At 36.3% G+C, this 26,144-nt stretch overlaps 1 protein-coding gene across 1 annotated transcript; it reads right to left on the bottom strand.

The window, feature by feature from the left end:
* Positions 1-24,932: 24,932 nt before the first annotated feature.
* On the bottom strand, positions 24,933-25,657 carry LOC117077823 (homeobox protein VENTX-like). Its single transcript, XM_033201416.1, is given in 2 exon segments — positions 24,933-25,625; positions 25,628-25,657. Coding segments are annotated over 2 exon segments (723 nt in total).
* Between the last annotated feature and the right edge of the window lie 487 nt (positions 25,658-26,144).

Consider the following 26,144-nt stretch of genomic DNA (forward strand, 5'->3'; position numbering starts at 1 on the left):
TCTGGTTCAGATTTTAGTTAAACTGGATCATGACTCATGCTAGAGAATGTAGTTGCTTGGTCTTAATTTTCCTGCTTTAACAATAAAAAAACATGCCGTGTTGAAGAAATTAGTTTTGTTTTGTCAGACATATTCTGAAAACTGTTTAAAAAATGAATTTTAAAAATCAGCTTTTTATACAATTTAACCACTTAAATTTAGATGGTATTAATGCAAATAAAATAATATATTTGGAATCTATTTAAGTTTTGGGATAATATGCCCCTCATATGTCTGTAGTAAGGGTGATTTTCGTCTAAAAGACTAGTCTAAGAAAACTGAGATCCCTTTAACATTGAAAAAAATAAATGCACCATCCACAGGTTGCTATAGTTTCAGGTTAGCAGAAAAATGAAATTGGAAGGTCACCAATAAGTTCTCAGCATATTCCTTTATACAAAAAGAAATCATATCAATGCAGTGTAAAAACCTAACACGATTTAGGACAATACAGGCACTTTGAAAATTACAAAACCATTAGTCAATACCATATTAAGCTGATTTATTACCCTCTAGTGCCACAGTCTTTTAGCTGCTGATGGGGATCCAGTTAAGAAATAAGATTATGACTCCTTTCTTGAGGTTTTCATACACTACCATCTCAAAAATAAAGCAAATTAGACAATAAATCATTGTCTATATCACCTCTCAACTAGTACCAATCTAAGAGGCAGATAATTCGATTGAAAATTACTTTCCCTTCCCTTGTATCAAAATTCTGTACAGTCGTATTCATTCAAATATAATAACGCAGAAAACTCCTTGATTGCAAAGAAAGAAACCTAATTTGAACCAGGTTAAAAATATTAGAGGGCAATATTTTTCTGGATTACTTAGTAAGAGCTTCATGATCAGTCTCCAGTACAAAATCTCAAGGAAGGTTTTGGTTGCCCCTATTTTGCGGGTTCCTACTTGGGTCACGTATCTTCTTAGTTCATGGATAGTTCACTTGACCAGGTAATGAAATGCTGATGATGTACTCACATTCACTTAACTGCCCTCTTGCTCACCTCTCTGTTAGAATCAGGATGGTATTTGTTAGCAATAAAGGAACTGCCATCCAAAATTCATGATACCACCCATCATATCTCTATATTGCAGCCTCTTTGTCTACCTTTGGGTCCACTGGCCCAGAAGCACCTCTGAATCTTCTCAGTAGGTCACTTGTCATACACATAGACTGGGAAACCAAGGTTATTTCAGAGACAAGCAGCTTCATGCTCATTTATGTAGCCATCTCCCTTTACCACCACTATGCTGTCACTGAAGGTTGTTGGATTTAATCTAGAGAGATGCTTTTTAGCCATTTCCAGGCTTTCGGGTTCCTACAAGCTTTATTCAGGAACTATACCTCGAATACCCCTGTTGTTTTCAAGATCTCTAATACTTATCTTGGTGTTTCTAAAGTTCCCCCTTCCCTGTTTCAGCCCAATTGTTAATGGACTGAAAACAGCTGTGCCTAATCTATTTCTACTACCTCTCTTCTACTTCTCACAAACCACTAAGAAGAGTAAATTCACCACTTCTTGTCTTATATAGACTTCTCTAGATTATATCTTTCTTCTTCCCTATAGAAACTAAAATTCACAGCTCTGTAAGGCAAAAGTGTATCCCCATTAAAATATGTGTTAACTCTATGATCTAGTCTTCCATGTTCATCTCTCAATGTTATTATAACCTATGAAAATTTAGGAAATCCTTTTCTGTCTTGATAAAATCTGGCTTTTCAGATTATTATCATGTTTCTAACTCAAAGAAAGTTGATTTTAGATTTCAAAAGCTTCTTATTGATCCCTAATTTCACTTAATTTTTGTTCTAGTATTCCTAATCTTTCCCAAGTCAAATGAATGCCTCTAACTGTATAAGGGGAAGTCATAAGCACAAAAAATGTAAAAGTAAACTGCAAACATTTGTAGTTTCTTTGGAACACATTATCTCTGAGACATATAGATACCAAGTTTTTGCCAAAATATTTCAAACATTTTCCAAATACATTCCTATCTAATAGTTGTGGTTTGGGTCACTGAAAATGATGAAGACCATTAATATTTTATGCATATGTGACAATTGCTCATAACCCCAAAGATTTAGCAACCCAAAGGTCACATATTCTTTACCTCCAAGTACCATGAATTCCTCAGTGTTTAATAGCTGATTAGTATGCTCTTTCCTATGAGACAGAAAACCAAGAGAACCTTTACTCTAGTTACTATGTAGATATTTTTGTGTAGTGGGCTAGTGGGGTCTGAAGGAGGTGGTGACTCAAAAGGACAGTAACTCAGCAAATAATAAAAATAAAATGGAGGGAAAAGTGAAGAAGGTTTCAAGTGGCAAGTTTTCTGCTGAGCAGTATTGAGAAAATAAATAAAATATAAAGTCTTCTACATTACAAAACCTATCTAAAATACAGTGAAGTGAATTATTGTGGTCATGTACTTAATCATTGAATGCAGATGTCTGTGAAAAAGTGCCAAGTCTTATCTGATATTTACATTATTTGGTTGGTTTAGGGTACTAGCAGCAACAACAACAACCCCAATAATTTCCTGAATGAATGCTTATCCTGTGCTTGCTGCTTTTCCAAGTGCTGTATACACTTGGAAAATGTATTATCAATTTTTATATAGTGCTCTTGAAAGGTACTTACTTTTTCATTGCTCTTTTATGGATTAGAAAATTGAAACAGAAGAGGTGAAATATTTTTTATAAGGACACACAGATACATATACTGTAATTAGTGTGAAGCTTGACTTTTGATTCATGCATTTTGACTTTATACTTTTAATATGTAAGCCATCATATTCTTCAGAGTCATCAGTCTGGTTGGTTGAGAGTTGTGGACTTCAGAGTTTACCCAGGTATGATCAAGTGGTTATGCATTTAACATGATGATACTGTCTCTGGGTAATAAAAAATATATATTGTTATCCCATAGAACCCTTAATTCTCCCTCATTTAGACATGCAGAGTTGGCTATTACTCAAAGTTTAGCAGTGATTATTATATTGAGAGTATGAGAGTCAATAAATCATGCTGTTGGATTTTAGTGAAAAGAGAAGACTTCAAGGACTCAATCCAAAATGTAATGAACAACAGACATATGGGGCAGGGGATGTCTCTGTCTGGAGCCTTAGTCATCCAAGAGAACGATCGTTTCCCCCTTGGGAATACTGACTGGTAACTTGCTGGAAATACCTGCCATTTATACTGCTAATATAGTTACCAAGTTATTTGTGACTGAAGCCAAGCTTTTGGCTTCTACCATTCTTCCTTGGCCCAAATAACTCTGGTTGTATGGAAAACAAGGCACTTTCACAATTCAAGGTCATATTCAGAGTCTTGAAGTATTCAAGGACAAAAGAGAAAGTGAACATGTGCCCTGGCTGAGAAACTGGATCCCAGGATTCCCCATAGAGACGATTTTGTGAATAAACTTATCCTCTATTGATAGCTTTTCTTTTCCATAGGATGGGGGTTCTGAATATCACAACAAACTAAATCAATAAAAATAACAATATAAATAAAATTTAAAAAGAGCAAAAAAAATCAGAAAAGAAACTCACTTTAAATCACAATGATTTTCTAAATAGAAGATATCTATATGGGCACATATTATAGATATATTTTACTTTGGACATTTTAGTTTGTTACAAACAAGCATATTCAACAATATTGAGAGATATGTGAAATAACAAAGATAGTACAATTTAGTTGAGGTTTTATGTAGGGGTTCAGAATTATAACCTCAATTAGCACTAGGTTATAATCTTATTTTTAAAATCATTATATAAACTATATGAAGTTTTGACAAAATCATTTAATATATAATTATAAATCTCTGATAAAGGAATAAATTATTCATCTATCAATTCAAGTTGTATTTATGAATTTGAGACTAAAACAAAGGAGTGACATATATATATACACATATATAAAACAATTCCTACTGTTCATTAGTATCTACTGATTGCCACACATTGTAATTATCTTCTTAATCCTTCTAAGAATTCTAAAATGATGTTATCCACTAGTTTTACATATAAGAAAAGTGAGGCTCAGAGATATAAAGTAGCTTGTCCAGGGATAAAGTAGCTTACCTAAGATTACATTTAAGTAACTGATAGAATCAGGGTTCAAACTCAGACCCATCTAACCCAATACCATTAATATTTGTAAAATGACTTCTTATATATGGATAAGGAAGAACCATTGATTGATGCTAAAAGTAAATAATTTTACTAACAAACCTGATGACTGAAGGAAGCTATATTTTTATTCAGATAAAGAATTTCTGATTAACATGACCCAGATAGTATAACCCCCATAAGAAGAAATCAAAGCAGAACAAAAAGAATGCAAACAAACAAAACAGGGTAGGGAGTTACAGGAAAAGAGAAGTCCTAAGCTAGCCAAAAGGTGGTTGTTACATCATATCCATCACCTGTTACATCATATCCATCACCAATCATGTTCAAACTGAGAAAGAATGTCAGGATGGAAGAGTGTCTTACCTTGGGGCTTTGAGCATATAACAGGGCCTGGAATATAAGAAGTACTCAAAATCTGTTATTTTATTTGTGGTGTTGTTGTTGCCATTTGATACTGTTATTTTTACTATTTTCAGAAGGAATTGGAATAAGTGAATAAAAGAAAGATGGGCAAATGTTATCACATCTCTCTTTGGTTTTGTTTTGTTTGCATCCACAATACATGGATTTAAAACAGCCCTTAAAAAAAAATCCTGTTACTAAGTGTTCCCTTCAGTTTAATAATGAGGTGAGGACACACGCATAATTTTAAAAAGGATTTTCTTAAATTACTCAAGCTAGTTCAAAAGACATTGTAGTGGGGTGAAAAAAGCAGCACACTCCTGGCTTATAATACCATAAGAGGACCATTTTAGGGCTAGAGAGCATGTGATTTAGTGTACTCAATGAATTCTCTGGCTTTTCTTTCAGACAAAACTTCCTGTGGGCCGGCACACACACACATACACACACAACACAGGGATTTTCTTACCAACTCTACTTACTACGCAATGTAAAACCTTCTGATAACCCTTGGTGCAGTCAGACATAATATGTTAGAAATAAGGCAACCAGATGACCATGCATTATAGAGTTAGATAGCCACAGTTTATGTCATCTCCCCCTCACCAGCTTTGTTACTCTAAATAAACAGTTTCTTACATTGTAAAATAGTTATATTACCTCCCTCATCTAGTTGTCTTGAGGTGACTAAAAGAAATAATATGTGTAAAATGTCTGGAATCAGTATTAGCAATAAATATTACATAATATATAACAACGTTAGTTTGTTGCTTCTGAAGGAAATTGTTGCTTCTGAAGGACATTCCATTCAAATTTCCCTAGTCAAATATATTTAGGAGACACTTGTTTAGACAAACTGTATTAGCCTGTTTTGCGTTGCTATAAAGGAATACCTGAGACTGGGTAATTTATAAACAAAAGAGGTTTAATAGGCTTACGGTTCTGTAGGCTGTACCAGAAAAATGGCACCAGCATCTATTTCTGGTGAGGATCTCAGGAAACTTCCAATCATGGTGGAAAGTGAAGGGGGAACAAGCGTATCACATGGTGAGAGAGGAAGAGAGCAAGAAGAGGGTGGTACCAGACTCTGTTAAACAACCAGCTCTCATGTGAACTAAAAGAGTGAGACTCACTCAGTACCATAGGGAGGGCACCAACTCATTCATAAGGGACCTTCCCCCATGACCCAAAGGCCACTCATCAGGCCCCATGTTCAACATTGGGGATCACATTTCAACTTGAGATTTGGAGGGTATAAACATCCAAACTATACTACACATTTACATAAATATTGTGCTCCTCAGCGTGGCTTTTTATAGATATAAAAAAATGGCAGTGAAATTGAAGTTAGTCACAACAGAGCTTCAGGAGCACAGCTACTCTGTTTTGTCACTGAGATGCAGAACCATGCCCTTTAAGGCTCCACCTAGCTGAGGGAAGGTTTGGCATTATCTGGTGAAAATTAAAGCACTTAACAAGAACATAATCCTGGGCCAGGCGCAGCGGCTCACGCCTGTAATCCCAGCACTTTGGGAGGCCAAAGTGGGCCGATCACCTGAGGTCTGGAGTTCGAGACCAGCCTGGCCAATATGGCGAAAGCCTGTCTCTACTAAAAATACAAAACTTAGCTGGGCGTGGTGGTACATGCCTATAATCCTAGCTACTCGGGAGGCTGAAGCAGGAGAATCACTTGAACCTGGGAGGCGGAGGTTGCAGTGAGCCAAGATCGTGCCACTGCACTCCAGCCTGGGCAACAGAGTGAGACTCTGTCTCAAAACCAAAACAAAAACAAAAACAAAAAACACAAGAACACACTCCTGAATGGAAAGTCATTTTGCCTGCTCCCAGAATTTAACCTAGAGAATACCTACAGAGAGGCACAAGATTTTTCTTAGTATGGATCTAGCAGTACCAAGTGAACAACTGCTTTGACAAAGTATTTCAGCAGTTGATTTTGTTTACTGAAGAGAGAAAAAAAAGGTGTAACAAAATATTTAACTTCTAAAGTTAAAAAAGATAGCTATAATTAAATTAAAAAACACCCATTGATTATCCAGTTTTTAAAAAACTAACTAACGTGTAACGTGTAAAATAAAATCCATGTGTAAGAACAGATGACTAACACCTTTTGCATGAAGTTCTTATTCACTTCCAAATTTACAGATTACAATGTATATCATTTTATACAATTCTCAAATATTATAAATTATCCTTGAGGTATGTGTTAACAGTGATAAACTTTTCACAAATTATATTCTCCCCCATGTCACCTGCATTTGCTTTCTTGTATTCCTACACAATATTTCATATCCAAACTGGCACTGTAATTTAAGACAATGTCAAAATCTCACCACTTTTGCTCTGTCTGCTTAAGACCCAGTGCCAAATATCCTTGGAAAATTGGCAGAGTTTAAGGTGAAATCTATAGATGTTGACAGATATCAATGTGGTCTCTAAGAAGTAGATGGTTGTCTTGCTCAAAGTCATTTTTTCACTTAAGAAATATAAAACACTTCCATTCACCATTATAATCAGTAGTCTTTGTAAGTGATGCAACTAGAGACACTTGAGCAGGTACAAATGAGCTGTCCAGTTATAACTGTCTACCTGGATTATAAGCCCATCTCCAAATGTCCTTAAATGCCACTACTATCACCACTAACCCCCTAAAGAAAGGAAACATGAAAGAAACATTAGTAAATGTAAAAGTACATGCAATAAGCTCTGCTTAATTTTTCCATTATACCTTGATTCACTCAATTATGAGAATGATATTGCCAGATGAAAGTTAAGACTTTCGGATAGATAGAGTACTAGGAGAAAGCTATCTTGGCTTAAAAAACTGTGAGCTGAGGTGGTAGGGGAAAAAACTAGCGGCTTGACTTGGAGATCAGAGAACAGGTTTACTGTTATTTATTTTTTCATTGCTAGAAAACAATTTGCTTTCTTTGACACTGTTTGGTAGATACCCTACTTAAAATAAATACCTGATCTCTTAGTATGAAATGGAGCTACTGTTGTCTTTCCAGAAAATTTTTGACTGTGTTGTTTTCCATGAGACACGTTTAAAAGAAACAAGTTTAGAAGATGTGGTTTATGAAAACGATTCCTACGTGTTTACATTTGTCCAAATTGCACACTCATATACAACCATTAAAGGATTTTTTCTGGCAGGACGCGGTGGCTCACGCCTGTAATCCCAGCACTTTGAGAGGCCGAGGCAGGCAGATCACAAGGTCAGGAGTTCAAGAACAGCCTGGCCAATACAGTGAAACCCCGTCTCTACCAAAAATACAAAAATTAGCCAGTCATAGTGGCAGGCGCCTGTAGTCCCAGCTACTTGGGAGGCTGAGGCAGGAGAATTGCTTGAACACTGGAGGCGGAGGTTGCAGTGAGCCGATATCATGCCACTGCACTCCAGCCTGGGCAACAGAGCGAGACTCTGTCTCAAAAAAAAAAAAAAAAGGATTTTTCTACTGCTTTTAATGCATTAATATAGGAAACGGACAGGCTCAGCAAGTCTTCACATGACTAGCATTCTATCCCTATGTATTTTCATGTTCATTCATTTATTTGTAATTGTGTATTATGTCTCTTTGCTAATATATACAGAAGTCAAAGATACAATCTCTGAAAGGGGGAATATAGATAAACCAGAACATATTAATATACAAGTGTATACACAAGGTGAGGCAGGGTCACAGATGAACAGGACCTGACTTTTGAGAGAAAGTAAAAGAATTAGAAAACAAGTCATAAGTCAGATGACCCTGATAGAGAAGAATCAGAAGGCGTTAGAAAGAAGGAGACTAGTATTCCAGAAGCAATGAAATTGAGTGTACAAAAACATCTTTAAGAAGTCCTCCTTGTCCATTTTTTTATTGGATTAATAAAATTATGATTTTACCCCTAATGTTAACCCGCAATCTTCTTCCAAAAGCTAATGGAATAATTTTTCAAAAATCAAATGTGATAATATTACTACCATGGTTACAATCTGCAATAGCTTACTATAGACATTAAGAGAAAACAGTCTTTTTAAGTCCTCTTATGATTTTTGACCCATGTTCTATTAACCCCTTTGTAGACAGCTTTTGTAGACTCTTTATTTAATGACTAACATCTATTGATGTACTTCTAAGAATTATTACTATAAATGTAATAGCTGTATTTATTATAGTGATGTTTAACCCAAATATTTCATGAATCCAACAGCTGCATTTACTAGAGGAATGTTGAAAATATTTACATTACTTTATATGGTATCCTTTTTATGAGGGCTCTTGAAAGAAATATCTGTCTGGTCTGAGTCAGAAATAGCTGTGTTTCTTCTGAGGAACTGTTTAATTGCCTCTTAGGTACATTCTGAATCATATAACTATTAGTTTGCCTCTTTGACTGTACTGATGGAATGCTTTGAATCCAGAATATATTACCTTTTAGAATAGGAATATATTACCTTTCAGGATTTTAAGACATTTTTAAAAACTAGTCTTACTAATTGCCTTTATCTTAAGGAAATAATCTCCATCTTACTTTATCTTGGACTGCATTTTTCCCTCCCTCCCTCCCTCCCTTCCTTCCTTTTTACTTTGTTTTGTTTGTTTCTTTCTTTTTTTTGAAACAGAGTCTCGTCTGTTGCCCAAGCTGGAGTGCAATGGTGCGATGTTGGCTCACTGCAACCTCTACCTCCCAGGTTCAAGCAATTTTCCTGCCTCAGCCTCCTGAGTAGATGGGATTACAGGTGCGCGTCACCATGCCCAGCTAATTGTTGTAATTTTAGTACAGACAGGATTTCACCATGTTGGTCAGGCTGGTCTCAAACTCCTGACCTCGTGATCTGCCTGCCTGGGCCTCCCAAAGTGCTGGGATTACAGGCGTGAGCCACTGCCCCCGGCCTTGTTTTATTTCATATATCATATAGGTATAACATACCTGTCTCTGAAATTCACAATAAATCTTCTCAAACAAGATATTACTTAAGGAAAGGAGAATGAAAAGAAGGAAGGAAGGAGTGCAAAAGAAGACCAAGGGAAAAGAAAGGACAAGTGCACAGTTCTCTCAACGTCATAACTTTTGAAGGACAAAAGTAAAGGAAGAAAGGAAAAACTATTGCTCTGTACTCAAATTACATACACATATACTAGGTTTTGCATCTCTGTCTGAAATAAGTCTTTTATAAGATGACTTTTAAAGATATTTGGACTTGGATAGATTAGCTGACAGAAATGTTTTATCTATTAAAAATTTGTTGAGGGGGCCATCAATTTCCCATTCTCAGTCCAGGTGATTCAACAGTTGCTCACCTGACCTGTAAGATCCAGGGGAGGTCACATAATCTGATCCTAGCCAATTAGAACATCCTAAACTCTAAGCAAATTGATTGGCCTGGAAATAGACTCATAACCCAAAGCTAACCAGTTGGAGCCCTTTGTGAGACTTTTCATGGAACTGGTGTTGCAAATAATGAGGGAAACCTAGAATCACTGATGGTTCTTGTGCTTCCATCTACAGAAGCCTTAGAACTAGGTCACCACTGAAGGATGAAGGCCTGAAAGCAGTAATAGAAAGAAAGTTAGCCTAATGCAATTACGCTTTCTAGTTACCTAAGCCATTGATTTTCTTTATTGCTTAAAATAGTTTGAATTGGACCTGTGTCATTTGCAAACTAAAGTTTCTCAACTAACAAAACAGATATGTAGGTCATTAATTAAAGCAGAGAAAAGAGGTTTTAGAACCTAATAATAATAGTAATGGCCAATATTTAGAAGATGCTTTTTTCCTCACTATGCTCAATGAACACACTATCTTGATATATGAACTTGCATATGCTTTTTTCACAATCTATAAAATACAAAATTTAAATATCAGTGTATCTGTAGCTTGAATATATTTCATTACTTTATCTAGTCTATGGAAGAAAAAAAAGTAACATTGCCTTTTTAAATATATTAAAGATATTCATTCGAAACACGAATACAACTGAGACTATGGCAAAAGACAGGGTAGCCCACACTCAAAAAAATAGAAACTTTAAATGCCAATAATGTTTCAAGGATGAAAGCAAACCCACAAAGTTAAAACATTAAGTTCTGAAATTCTGAACAATTAATACTTTTATTTGATGCCATCCCTATATGTATGTCTCTGATACCATTATCTAAATTTAAGATTTGATCTTAGATTACAGTGGTCATCATATACTATATGCTATCTCTCTAACTGTCCTCATAATTTCACTCTTCAGGGTCATGGTCAGTGACCTGAAAGTCACAGAATTTTAAAATTCATTTTAAGAATCATTATACCTCAATTTTCTAGGTGTTGTATACCTAACATAAATGAAATAAATGGAAATCACATTTTGGCTATAAATGCAAATTTTCCTAACATTCTGCTTCAACTGAAAGATATAGAGAGGCTGTTTTTCATCTATGTAGGTGGAGAACAGAGAACAGAAATCTGACATTTCTAATCTATAATAACACTCTTCTTCATCTAATAAGATTATTAAGAAGAAAAAATATATGTGTAAGACAGATGGGTGAAGCTATATTTCCAACTTAATCAATTAGTTAATAAGAACATTAAATTATTCTCCTGACTTTATTATTCCTTCCCTGTTCCATCCACCCACTTTCTTTACTGTAATCATTATAGTAGATCTTTCAGAACGGGACAAAAGGGAGTAAAATAATTGACCATTTCAAGTGCCACGGGAGTGAAATGAGTAATCTGCAATTCAGAGAAATCTCACTGGGATTTAATATCAATGCTGTTTTGTACTTATGGGTGATTTTCAAGGTACTTATGGGTGATTTTCAAGGCCATATTGAATCATTCTGACACTTGCCACAATATATTCATGACTATTTCTCTCTCCCAAACCCACACAACCTATTGACCTGAATATTTCTTTTTAACATCCTAGGTCTGTAGATATACGTTCTTCTTTTCAAGCACTCTTATCTTTTATTTTTCCTCCTGATACCTATGTGCTCTGAAAGCCCTCCGATCCTAACTCCTCTTTATCTTATTTTATAATTAGGCTCTTGAAGTAGACACTTTAAAATATGATATAGTAATACTCCCATCTACCGTATTCTTTCTCAGGTATAGCATCTGTATTACCACACAGGGTTTAATTATTTAATCAGGCCCACATTAATAATAGTTCTTACCTAGGACCAAACTATACTAATGACTCAGGGAATACAGATAAACTATTCTCTCTGGAATAGCCCCAAAATAGTCAGTTTTCTATTTTGTATTTCTATTTTGTAGTGAATTGTGAAAAATTATACTATTGGATTAACAAATGAATTTTTTAGAGTTTTGGGACTCCTTCATTTTATGCACTGTTAACTCCACAAATAGAAAAATGCTCACTTGACTACTCCCTACTTTCCAACCAACCATGCTTATTTTTTTTTTTTTATAATAAGCAATCTAGATCAGAAGTATGTTTATAAGATAATCAGGTAGAGGTCATTCATCACTCATACTCTGTTGTCCAGGTAGGAAGGGAATAGGTTACATTTCTATGGTTAATCCTTAGCAGCTAACATAAAGCCTAGAAGATATTTTTGTATTATAACAGTATTATATGTGGAGTGCCAACACTTTATTATGCATTGTGCCACAAATAGAGGTTCACTGACAACTTAGGTATGGCCCATTATCTTTACAGAACTCAAATATAGAGAAAATAATATACAAAAAAAAATGCAACATGTTTTAACAGGAGTAAAATGTATGCCAAGTTATTAAGAGAACAAAAATGAGGGATACCTAAATCACACTGAGAGATTCATAACACTACCTTGAAGAGAGGATACCTGAACAGTCTTAAAGGATAATCATAATTTAGCTAAGAATAGAAGGGAGGATAGTCACTTCAGACTCAGAAGCCAATAAGTGAAGAAAACAATATGTGACTAAAACATATGATTTATATCATAAATGCTTTGTTACAGTGTGAACAAAAGGTGTTTTAAGAGTGTGGTGAAAGAATAAACCAATGAAGGAGGTAAGGCCTGATTCTAAACTTTTTATTTTTATAGTTGTACTTAGGTGGAACCAGTGAAAAATTTCAAGGTCAAAAAGGACATATCATATCTATGTTTTTAAATATTCCGTTATTATTTTCTATGTAACTATTCTTTTACGCTTTCAACAGATACTTAGGGAGAGCCAAGCACTGCCTTATGGCTGACTGTACAATGAGTGAATAGAATAGCGTTCCTTCTTTGATTTTGTACATAAATGGACAAGGATAAACAGTTAAAAAGTAACAAATATTAATCATTACAAATTACAAAATTTTTGGCAGGCACAGACAGGGATCTCTGAGAATAAAAATACCAAGCGGGAGTTACGTAGGAGAGTTCATGAAGGCCTTTCTATGGAAGTGGCATTCAAACTGACACATGAAAAAAGGGAGGACACCCATCTTTGGTGAATGCATGAGAGACAGAGAGAACTCCATGAACTTCTAATGAAGGAAATAATCAGGCATATTTAAGAAACATATAGAAGCTAAGGGCAGCATTAGGAGTAAGTTGGAAAGTTTATATAGTAAATCAGGTGAGAAAGAGAAATGAGGGTATTGATAATACAACTTAAAATTTCTTGTACTTAGTTGGAACCACATAAAATTGTTGACATACAACTATCTGATCTACCAAAATTACAGTTTCATATGGTTGGGCCTATATATTAGATATTACACTGACACTTTAATACACAATCTTATTTAATATTCATGAAAACCATGTGAAGAAGAGACTAATATTTTTATTTTAGCAATGAGAAAATTAAGGCTTATTGAAATTAACTAACTTGGCCAGAGACACATGGATGGTAAGAGGATTAATCAGCCAAGTCCCAATAAGGAGCAGGTGACACACTCAAACAAAATGTTAGAAAGTATTAAAACAGGAACTACTTATAAAGGCATTGACAGAGTATTTGGAAACAAAAAAAGGACAGCGTGGTTGCACCAGCCACCAGCTGTAATCATTGTAAGACCTGAAGGGGCAAACGAAGTAGGTGTTCCCAAAAGAAGTAACTATATGGAAAAAAAATTACCTGATAGGAACAGTGGCCTTTGGTAAAGACATGAAGACAATCCATGGAGATTCAGTAAGGAGAGAAATTAGCTAATAAATATTCTAAGGTTGACTCCCTACACAGCTCCAGTCTTCTTCCTGAGTTTCCTATTAGAACTCATCTAGAAACCAGATGACAAGAACCCTGTAGATCTAGTCCATAAGTGTCCATCTCACAGGGCATAGAGCAAAATAGAGAAGGTGGAGTGGATCTGGCAGGAGTTGGCAAACAGAAGCTATCCAGCATTATATTACAGTATATCTCTTTCTCTAGATCTATTAATATTTGCTTTATAGGTAGTTGCTTTATAGGTTTCAGTGCTCTGACACTGGTTGCAAATACATATATTTACAATTGTTATAACCTCTTGCTGAATTGACCCCTTTATCATTTTATAATGATCTACCAAAATGCATTCCAAAATACTGAATCAACCTCAGTATCTATCAATGCATGAATGTATAAAGAAAATGTTGTATATATACACAATGAAATATTATTCAGTCATAAAAAAGAATGAAATCCTGGCATTTGTATCAACACAGATGGAACCAGAGGACATTACATTAAGTGAAATAAGCTAGACACAATAAGACAAATATCATGTTCTTACTCATATATGGGAGCTAAACGAATTGATCCTCTTGGAGGTAGTGAATCGACTGGTAGTTATCAGAGACTGGGAATGGTAGTGGGGAGTAAAAAGGGGTGGGTTAATGGGTACAAAAATACAGTTAGATAAAAGGTATAAATGCTACTTTTTGATAGCACAATAGGTCAACTGTAGTTAGCAATAATTTATTTTATATTTCAAAATAGCTAGAAGAGAATATTTGGAGTGTTCCCAGCACAAAGAAATGATAAGTGTTTGGGGTAATGGATATTTCAATTATCCACATGTGATAATTATGTATTTTATGCTTGAATCAAAATATCACATGTGCCCCATAAATATGTTCAACTATTACATATTCAGAAAAATTAAAAATAAAAAGTAGATATCTTGCATTACCATGGAGTCACATATTGAATTGAGCTCATGATAAAATGCACAATTAAATGGCTTGCTTGGTGGTCTGAAGCAAAATAGTCAAAGTACAGATTGTAAGGTTGAACAATTTAAAAAATAGAGGAGCAACCTGTGGAAATTTGTAGAGGGTGAGACAAAAGGAGGAATGTAGGATGAGTCCAAAGCCTTCAGCTGAGGTGACTGCGCAGATAGTGATGGCTTTAAGTGGAATAAGGACAAATGAAACAAGAGGGTTGGGCGCGGTGGCTCACCCCTGTAATCCCAGCACTTTGAGAGGCCGAGGTAGGTGGATCACCTGAAGTCAGGAGTTTGAGACCATACTGGCCAACATGGTGAAACCCCGTCTCTACTAAAAATACAAAAATTAGCCGGGCGTGGTGGCATGTGCCTGTAGTCCCAGCTACTCGGGAGGCTGAGGCAGGAGAATTGCTTGAACCCAGGAGGCAGAGGTTGCAGTGAGCGGTGATCACGCCACTGCACTCCAGCCTAGGCAATAGAGTGAAGAAGGAAGGAAGGAAGGAGGGAGGGAGGGAGGGAGGGAAGGAAGGAAGGAGGGAGGGAGGAGGGAGGGAAGGAAGGAAGGAAGGAAGGAAGGAAGGAAGCGGGGAGGGAGGGCAGGCAGGCACAAAAAGTCAATTTGAAAAATGCTCAGTTGCAGTGTGTATGGATAGTGCAATCTAATGGATGCATGAATAGATAGATAAAATTTTGGAGATAGTCCTGACTTAGGGTTAAAGTCTGGAAATTATTAGCATGAAGTTTTGGTGATTGAGGTTTGGGATTTTATTAAAGTTCTCCATGATAAATATATAGAAATAAATGTATAAAGAGTAAAACAAATAACTAGGCTGCACTCGTTCTTAAGGGGTAAATTAAGGAAGAGAATCCACCAAAAATCTTTGTTTGAGTAAATAATTTTTTAAAAATAGGATAAAATAGTATTGTAAAAAAGGGGAGAGAAGAGAATTGTTGAATGATGGTTCACTTTTCTTCTAATTCTAGAAAAATTTCAGGTAATGTCTGTCGTAAAGAGGATCAGTTAAAATAATGTATATGCATCTAACACAAATACTTAGCTGGAACTTGCATGCTCTTTGATCCTGCTACCCTATCAGTGAGGTGGAAAGTTTTGGTCAACCAGTGGGAATGAATGCAGGAATCAAGTATGCAGACTGAGAAGGGGACTCACTATATTATGGGTGAGACCAATCAGCGAGAGTACCAAAGCTAAAAGTCTATGGGTTGGCTGTGGACAGGACTTGTAAAGGAAGGGCATCCACATAGAATTCAATAAGTAAGAAAACCTGAATTATTTGAAGATATATTTGTAAATTTCTTAAACATTTTTATAGTGGAAGTTATATATTCTCTTGACTTAATTTTCCTTATGAAAGGATAAAGAGTAAATGTGCAGATGAGCTAGATTTTAGACTATAAGTTTCCTACTAACTCATGAGAGTTCATGTCTTATTAGGTAATATTTAACTTTCTATTGATTAAACAGAAGTACCATGTTTAAAATTGATATAACACAAAATATCTCATGTACCCCATAAATATATACACTTACTATGTACCCACAAAATTTTTTTAAAAATTAAATGGTATAACAAAGGTGAACTTAAAATATGGACGCTTTCTAAGGAAACTGGTTTGAATTTATTTGATGAAAGACAAAATAAATAATAAAATGCTATTGTTATGGTTTCTTTACTCGGGATATGATAAAAATTCAAACACATGAGTATTTTTATATATTAAGAGTATCACTTACCAAGATCACAGAGTGTAATCTCTAATGTTTATTATTGCTGATGAGCAACACTATTACTTTTTTTCCAATTAGCTGGATAGCATTATAAAACAGTTAGCAGAGTGGCCAATGTTAGACTACAGAGTTCTGGCCAAACTAATATATATTCAAAAGCACTAAACATAATTTCTTAAAATAGACATATTTGGTTCCCATATAGAAAAGAAACTATTTGTTACATTCCCACAAAACTCTCTACAGTTCAAAGATACAATTAAGACCTTCCTCTACTATCAAAGACTGTAATTGGCCATTATACTGAATTCTCAGGAAGTTGTTTTAAAAAATAATTTCTTGAAAAAACATATTTCATTTCCAAGATGAGTTTCTCATTTTCATATTTCTAAATGCAATCAAGCTTGTTTTTCTTATTAGCCTTTTACAGGAGAGGTGTAACCTTACTAAGATACAAATATGAATGACCATTTCCATTCCATTTATAATAGTTCTCTCCCAAGGTAATAAATCACATGGGATGCTTTTTTTGACCCCAAAAATAATAATGATTTGGCCAGGCATGGTGACTCACGCCTGTAATCCCAACACTTTGGGAGGCTGAGGTGGGCAGATCACGAGGTCAGGAGTCTGAGACCAGCCTGGCCAATATGGTGAAACCCCACCTCTACAAAAAATACAAAAATTAGCCGGGCATGGTGATGTGCACCTGTAATCCCAGCTACTCAGGAAGCTGAGGCAGAAGAATAGCTTGAACCTGGGAGGCCGAGGTTGCAGTGAGCCGAGATCATACCACTGCACACTAGCCTGGGTGACAAAGTGAAACTCCGTCTCAAACAAAAAAAAAAGGAATAATTTTGAACAAAAATCACAATATATAAAAATTTGGCTTGGTTCACTATAATATTCAAACTCTTTATGGTTAAATAGACATCTGCCACTAGATAATTAATTGATAGTATAATTAATATCAATACTTAGAAAGTCATAAAAATAATTCATACTTTAGCTGAACTCCATTTTTGAGGGTATTGTACATTATATCATTGTTCAATTAATATTTGTTCCCTCCTCTTCCACTATCTCCAAGGGAGGAGTATACTTCCCTGCCCATTGATTTTGGGCATGCCCAGATGACTTGTTTTGGACAATGGAAAGTAGGCAGAAATGGCAGTGTATGAGTTTCAAATTAAGAACTAAAGAGGCCTCATAAATTTCTTCCTACCCATATGGGAGCTTATGACTACAACCATGAGAAAAAATATTGCCTAGATAGCCACTGCCCCTTTATCCTAGGCTCAGAACAAGACCCATGGAGAAAACCTGAATTCAACTTAGAGCTGGAAGCTGACAGAGGCCTCCAAATATGCTACAGACATGCAAGCAGCTTGAAACCAAACAGCACGGGCCAATATTTAGATATAAGGCTGAGAAATTATGTGTTATTGCAAGCCACTGAGTTTTGAGGTATTTTGTTATGGGGCATTATTGTAGAAATTGCTGGCAGATGAATGGGAAAAACAATTTATAATTGTTCTTTACAATACAGCATGATCTAATGAAATTCTACTATAGATTGAGTAAAAAAAAAAAAGGTAAATTTGGAAGAATATTTTAAGAGAACACTTTTCCCATTATACACAAATAATGTGACACAACTGCTAGATAATCAGCTAAATGCAAAGTACTTGTTTGTATGTCTTATTTCTCAATTACAGCTTTAGCAAAGTCTGTTAGGGCATCCTATATATGTAAAAACTGTGCCAACTATATAAAAAAGCAGAACACATTTTTACTAGTATAAAGTGCCCAACTTCTTCATAAGGCAGCACTGAAACTGAATTTGAAAGCTTGTCCTTGAGTACTTTTTAGTTCTTTATTGTTCCCTTTTAAGATGATGTATTAGGTTTTTATTGCTGCTGTAACATCCCTACAAACTTACTGGCTTAAAGCAACACAAATTTATTATCTTACAGTTATGTACTTCAGAAGTCTTAAACATGTTTTACTGGGCTTAAATCAAGATGTCAGCAGGGCTGTGTTCCTATCTAGAAGCTCTAGGGGAAATCAATTTCCTTGCCTTTTTCAGCTTCTGGAGGCCACCTGCATTCCTTGGCTTACGGCCTTCTTACTCCATTTTCAAAGACAGAACTATTAGGCCAAGTCTATCCCATGCTACCCTCTGGCTCTTTCTCCTCTGCTTCCCTCTTCTATTTAAAATAATCCTTGTGATTACATTGAACCCATAGAGATAATCCAAGGTAATTTCCTCCATGTCAAGGTTAGTTGATAAGCAACCTTATTTCTATTTGCAAACTTAATTTTCCTTTATAGTATAATTTAACATACTCACAGATTCTGGAGATGAGAATGTGGATGTCTTTGTGAGTTTATTGGTTTGCCTACCTCAGATGGTATCATTGGAAGTTGATTCTGCTAATAGTGATATTAAGACAAGATGTTATCATATACATGTATACACATATAGCTATAGCAAATTTATTTTATATCGTGAACTCAACAATAAGCTTTCCAGTATTGCATTATCTATTTTCAAGCTGCATACATTTTGGGCAAGACATCAAAGCTCCCTAACCTTTATTTTTCTCATCTGTATAATTGGGGGTAATAGTATAATCAACATCACTATTTTGTTGTGATGATTAAATGTAATAATAATACATAAAATCTGAGCAATTGTCTGATGCCTACTATTAATAAATATCTATTTTAATTACTATGCTAAAATAATTATGGCTATTTTGTATAGCTGTAGATTAGACATTATGTCTAGTTACAATAATCAGTTTGTTCTTTGATATTATATTGAATACTGTCTCTGGAATGGGAAATTCAAATTATGTGTCTGGACATATAAGAAGAGCATACAAGCCAAGAAATGAGCGCATAATGTTTACACTCAGAATTTACATTTATCTGAATCTTTGTAGGGTCAAATCTGAATGCAAATTTATTTAATACTAACAGTGCTGCTTTCCAATAACATTTCTCACTAGCTAAATCTCAAAATAGATATCTAATATTAAAGTTTTGAGATGCCAAAACCACATTTTATCGATTTAAAAACAAATACAAATGAGATTTTTGAGTTTCTGATATTGCTTGATAATAGCTCATTTCTTACAGAAGAAATAATGGAAATTCAATTCCAAATTAAACTGTATCTACAGCATTATTAAGGTATCAGTCATGGTTAATGATGACTTCCTTGAGAAAAAATTCCTGCCATTTGTTTTCATAACCTGTGTGATGCACAAAGATTGCTTGCAGTAGACACAGAGGCTTGAATAAAATTTACTCTCCATAGCAGTATAGAATTTGAAAGTTAGGTGACACTATAGAGTGTTTTTATTTTGTTGTTTTTTAAATCAAATTTTAAATAGAGTAAATCCTCTAACCTTAGGCATTTCAGGATTCTGTTGAGTATTTTACAAAATTCTTATAAGAAATATCTGTCTTAGGCAACTTGTGTTTAAAAATAAAGAGAATGGTATCAAATGGTATTATAATTTTGCTATCCTGAAAATGTATAAAATAAACTTTGCAAATATTTTTAAAGACCATTAAGAAGTACAAGATGTTAGAAGAATAGTTACAAAAACTCTTTAGACCAAAATGATTATTGCTTCACTTGAAATCATTTTTGTGTATATTATTAATAAGCAGCTCACATATAACAATACATCTATGTTAAAATATAAATTGTCACTGTAATATTACAATTGTTACCATTTAATACATTGATGATATCTTCGTGGTATATACACCCAAGGAAATAGATTTTTTAAATGAGAGGTAAACAGAAAAATAAAGGAAAAGAAAAATATGTAAGCAGGCAGATGGGTAGTAGCTGATTTATTAGAATGATTAGATCATAGAACTCTTTCCCTACCGAGCTCACTGGCAGAATGTTATGGTTCAGACACAAGACTGGAAGAATCCTTTGGGGAATTAACCAGCTCAAAAAGGAAAACATAAAGATACTCTCACCATGATTTCCCTGAGAACTCCTTATTCAGATTGATCTAAAATAAAGCTTACACTCAGAGTTTTAGTCTCTCCAATTATAATACAGGTAGATGCCAAGGTATTCCCAGAAAGTTTCTGGCATAGAATATGATAAATGAGGAAAAATTGATAAAGAGGAGGAAGACAAAAAATAACAAAAACACAAACAACAAAGAACAAAAAGAGAAAGACGTATAACTACGGGGAGAAGAAAACTTCAATACCTACAGAGAGATAAGAGAAAATATTGCACCTATGACATCAAACCAGAATGTTATTAAAAAGAAAGAAACGTTCAGAAAACAATAAGAGTGTTTAAGTTATCATTTCTCAGCTCCAGGCCTATCCTTGCATAATCTGCTCTGTGATATTTAAACAGGGACTTTGCAAACCCCATGTCTGTTTTGCCAGCTGCACCCTGTTAGGCTTCTTTACGAGGAGGGTGAGAGGGCAACTGTGAGGTTGGAGCAAGAACAAATGGTTTACTTGTTCCTTTTTGCTTTTCCACAATACTTCTTCACCCCAGCAGCAGCTCTTTCTTCTAATAGCAGCAGTCAAATCCAGTTTGCAGTTTTTTTCCAACACTGGCAAAACTAGCTTCACCACGTCCTGCCCCATCAGAAACATCAGTACTAGTCCACTAGCGTCCCCTCCTTGAAGGCCTCATTCAGTTATTGACCTCCTCTGAACTCAGAGAGATCCACAGCAACTGAGTACTTCTCAGAGATCCGAGTAGACCCCTCTTGTATATTTCCAGATTTTAGTTCAACATCTTGCGTTTATTCCTTTAGTCCTAAGATTGGTAGCCACTTCTTATAGCTACTAACTTTATGAGTTTTCTTTTTACTCTTTCAGTTACCTAGTCAACAATCTTATAGGTAGTTAACAATTTTTTTCTATTAAATTGTCTTTATTCACAAAAGGGGCATAATTTCTGTCTCCCCAAATGATGTCTCCCCTGACACAGCGTAACAGGAAAAATAAAAATAGCAGTGGATGGGTTGGAAGATAAAATCAGGCAAATCTCCAAGAGTAGGGCAAAAAACAAAGAAAATGAAAGTAGAAAATTAGCACACTGTTTCAGGAAGCCTAATGGCTGAATAATAAGCATCTTAAAAAGAGAAAATGGAGAAAATGCTTGAGGGGAAATAAGCAAATACTTCAAGAAAATTCCCAGAATTAGAACACATGAATTTTCAGTTTGAAAGTATCCACTGAGTATCCAGCAGACTTGAGGAAAATACATTCATTCCAAATAAGGTCATTATAAAATCTCAGAAGAGCAGAGACAAAAAAAAGTTTCTATGAGATTCCTGAAAGGAAAAATGAATATCACATACAAAGAATCTGCAATCAGAACGGCTTTGGGCATCTCGATAGTAACACAGTAACAACAACAACAGAAGACATCAGAGCAATGTGTTAAAAATGTAGTATAACTATGAATAAAGCACGTGAGAGGAAAATAAAAATATTTTCAGACAATCAAATATCTCAAAAATACACTTCCCATGCACTTTTTTTTTTACAGTAATTAACCAAAGGATACTCTCTAATAACATAAGCCAATAAGTGAGGAAAGAGAAAGAAATGGCAACATTATATAGGAAAATTTCAAAGAAAACTTACAGGATCGTGATTACGAGAGGGTACCAGGTAACAAGTGTGCAGCAGGCATAAATAGCCCTAGTCCAGATGAATGCATGATGTTTATTCTATATTGATTTAACTAAAATTTTCATGACAATAGCAGGCATTGGAAAGAGGAAAAACATAGAACTGGCATCATGAAAGAGTTAATCTATAACTTACCAGAAGATGAAGTGAATCAGTGTAATAACTGTAAGCACTCTTCATGTGGTGTGTATGTGTGCATGCGCACATACTTGTGTGCATTTTCTCCATATTTATCTACAGTTTTTAGGAGAGATAGATTTAAAACTGATTCATCACTGCACTTCTGCTGAAACTTGAAGTTTGATAATAATTAACATTTATAAATAAAAATAGCTATATTTACATAGTATGTAAAACTATGGAGATATATAAATGCCAAATTAAGCAATTGAAAGATTCAAAAGTGTTTGCCCCCACGATAGAGAAGACTGGGGATGATGGGACAGTATCACTGTATTTTTATTTTAAGCTTGGTACTGCATTTAATTTGTCAAACTACATATGTCAATGATAAAATAAAGTTACTTTAAAATTAACAATACCAAACTTATTGATCTAGTTGATTTATTTTATTACTATGTAATATATTTTAGGTATCTTTGAGCAAAAGGTATTGGCCTTTTCTACAGGTTTTTAAAATGTTCATGTGAAAAAAATAATTACTATCCAGATACTTTATCTGAATGAAGACAAACAGAAATTTCCAAATGTCCAAAACAACAACAGCAACACTAGTACATTTGCTGGTATATTATCTGATGCAAAGTGTTCATGCAACAAATGTTCACATGAATGAACAAGTAATGTTACTCTTTATTCACAGCCTTTACTAAAGATACAGAATACTTATGGTTTGATCATTGATTACAATTCAGTTCTACATGCCTTGAGAAAGTAGAAATAATGTTTAATGAGTGCCTAGCTACCAAACAGTGCTTATGCAGTAAGATTCATTGCATTTAAACATGCATGTTTATGAGGACATGAAATAGACACATTGAGATTCATTAATTTACTCATTTTTCAGAGAGCATGGATTAAGTACCTTAGTAGGCATTACTCTAAAACGAAAGGATGAAAAGGAAAGTAGGTCACAGTCCCTGCCTTCCAATGATTCATGGTATGTTTTTGAGCAACAAATAACTACACATATTCTTTAACTTACACAAAATGATTCCATTATCCTTACTTCACATGTGACAAAATACACAGAGATTTAATAACCTGTCAACAGTCGAATAATTTTTAAGTGACAACATGAGGATTTAAACTTAAGTTTACCTTACTCCAAAATTTGCTTTCAGCTACTGCAGATTACCTGTATTGTCCTCAGAAATAATTGTTTCAAAGACGTATCAATTGTTAGGAGATGTTCTAAGGTTAACTCTATGTTACCATTTAACATTATCAACAAGGTTAATACGATTAAGTACATATGCATAGGTCTGATCATTCTAGAAATCTAACACTGGTTTTTTTTCCATGTTTCTGTGAAGAAAAATGCCATTAATGCCAACAGTTAGAGCCTACCACAATTCTTGTACCCTTCATATTAGAAATACCATTAAGAAAAATTTCCATTTTCTAACTATTCTAACTACTCTAGAGTAGCTTAAATTTGTAGAACTTAAAAACATATTTGAGGTATGATATAACTATAATTTTTTTTCCATTCTTACCTGAGGTTGTATTATAAAAGCACATGCTGGTTGTGAACACTTCCAACAATGCAGAAATGAGCAAGGGGAAAGTGGAGCTTGCTGTGGATACGGCCACAGGACCACGCTTTTGTTCCTGTTGGGATGCCTGGGTCGGTTTCACAGGTCGCCTCGCAGTCCTGCAGGCTGAACCCGTCTCTCTGGGCGCCCCGCGCTGCCTGCCTCCTGGGGACTCTAGGGTGGCGTGGATGGATGCCCGCTTGTGTACGGTTCGGTGCGTGTAGTCAGGAGTCTGCACCAAGAATGGTCCATCAATGAGGGAGAGTGCTCCCCGGGAGGGGCTTCCGGGCCTCCCATTCTGGGCCCTTCCAGACTTTCTGCAGGAAGTGCTGTCCTTGAGTCATTCTGTTTTGTCCTGAGGCTGCTGCGAGGAAGGGGACAGATGAGCACATGCTGGAGGGTGGGGACATGCGGGACGGCTTCAGTCCAGGCACAGCCGCAGGTCCCCGGCTGCCCCACTTTCCCTGGCCCAAGAAGAGCAGCCCCCAGCAGGCTGCGGGCACAGTCCCGGCTTAGAGCGCACTGCAGGGCCCCAGCATCCCCGCCTTAATTTTCACCTTTGTTCCCTCCTGTTTTCCAGCTTTGGAGTCCTTGTTAAGAGGAACTCGAACCACAAGGTTATAAACACGGCACCTGCATTCCCTTCCAATCCTTCATGGTTTTCTTTTTTACACACAAAGCTTACAACCTTTACTTTTTCCAACTGGAAAACCAGTTTTTCCAACACTTTTAAAATACAAATATCCTTTTATCATATGCTGAAAGCCCTATCCACAAGCGCACTTCTGCCTTTGACTCTGTTCACTGACCCTTCATTTACTTCCTAAACTGACCCTTTTGGTAACTTTCAGTAAAGAGGTGGCTTTAATAAATATATTCTCCAGCAATCTCCGGAACCTTTGCGTTGGTCAGGGTGAGAGGTGCCGCAACGATGTAAACAGAACAGCTGAGTCCTCCGGGTAGTCGCCCAGTGCGAGCTGCACAGACTGCGTGTGTGGGAGTCATGGAGTCAGAGGCGCTTCCTCAAAATGCATCCCCCCCACCCCCACTTCTCCAGAAGAGCACACAGGCCCCAGGGCCCCCTGGACAGGGCTGGTCCCAGCGTATGCACGCCACTTCCTGGTCTTAGGGGGTGGTACGCCGGAGGCTGCCCATAGCAGGAAGCCCATGCAGAGGCCAGGGTCTCTTGTTCCACTTGACAGAGACCCCAGAAGGAGCCAGGGGGCAGCATCAGAGCCTGGGGCCCGGGCAGGGGTGCCCAAGGGCATAGCGGCTGCAGGCCATTGGCAAGGCCAGAAGACGGTGAGTGGAAAGCCGGGGGCGCGTGGAGAGACCCCGAGAAGGGGTTGTGCAGCTGGGAGTCCTGCATTTGCCATTTGTGTTTCATCCGGCGATTTTGTAAGCAGGTTTTTATCTGGACTTCCGAGAGCTGCATCTTCCTGGCCAGCCTCTTCGGCTCCAGAGGGCCCAGGCAGTGCCGGAAGACGCCCTTCAAGGCGTGGACCTGCCCCGTGGTGAAGGCAGCCACTGTCCTCTCCCGCGCGGGCCGATTTGAGGACCTAGCTTGCCTGAGGGGGCTATGTCTGGTCCGGGCCAGGGAGGCTCCCGGGGAGACGTCCGCAGGCCTCGAGGTGTAGGTCGGCCCGGAGCAGCTGCTCTGGGAGAACCAATCCACTGAGCCAAAGCTGGAGGGCTGCTGCGCCGGTCACGAGGTGGGGAGGAGGAGAGACGCATGGTGGTCAGGTGGGCCGTAGGGAAGGCCAGGTGGGGCTGGCCAGGCACAGGATCCACCATAGCTATAAATTTTATTAGTGGAAAAGTAAGCAAGGTGTAGAGACATTAAGTGACTAATGAAAGATCAGAGCTACTGTGAAAACAGTTTGGGGATTGAATCCAGGCTTGCTAACACCCACTGCTAACTCCAGAGAGTGTGAAAAGAAACATTGAAGAACCACCGTGTAGACTGTTTTCAATATATTACTTGCTGGGTTTTATTTCCTAATGATTCTCTTGTGAAGGCTTTTTCAAAATGACTGTCAAAAGCCAAAAATTATTCCATTAAAAATAGGTATGTTTTGATAAATAGGAAAATAGTAGACATTCTGGAAAAGATGAGTAAAAGTGGATTCTTTTTAAAGTTGAATAAGCTCTACTATGCACCACGAAGAAACAATTAATTAGTTGTATATAGAGTCTAAGAATACATTTTAAAAAGGCATTA

The sequence above is a fragment of the Trachypithecus francoisi genome, unplaced genomic scaffold (assembly GCF_009764315.1).
Source record: "Trachypithecus francoisi isolate TF-2019V2 unplaced genomic scaffold, Tfra_2.0 Lachesis_group6, whole genome shotgun sequence".
Taxonomy (NCBI): Eukaryota; Metazoa; Chordata; class Mammalia; order Primates; family Cercopithecidae; genus Trachypithecus; species Trachypithecus francoisi.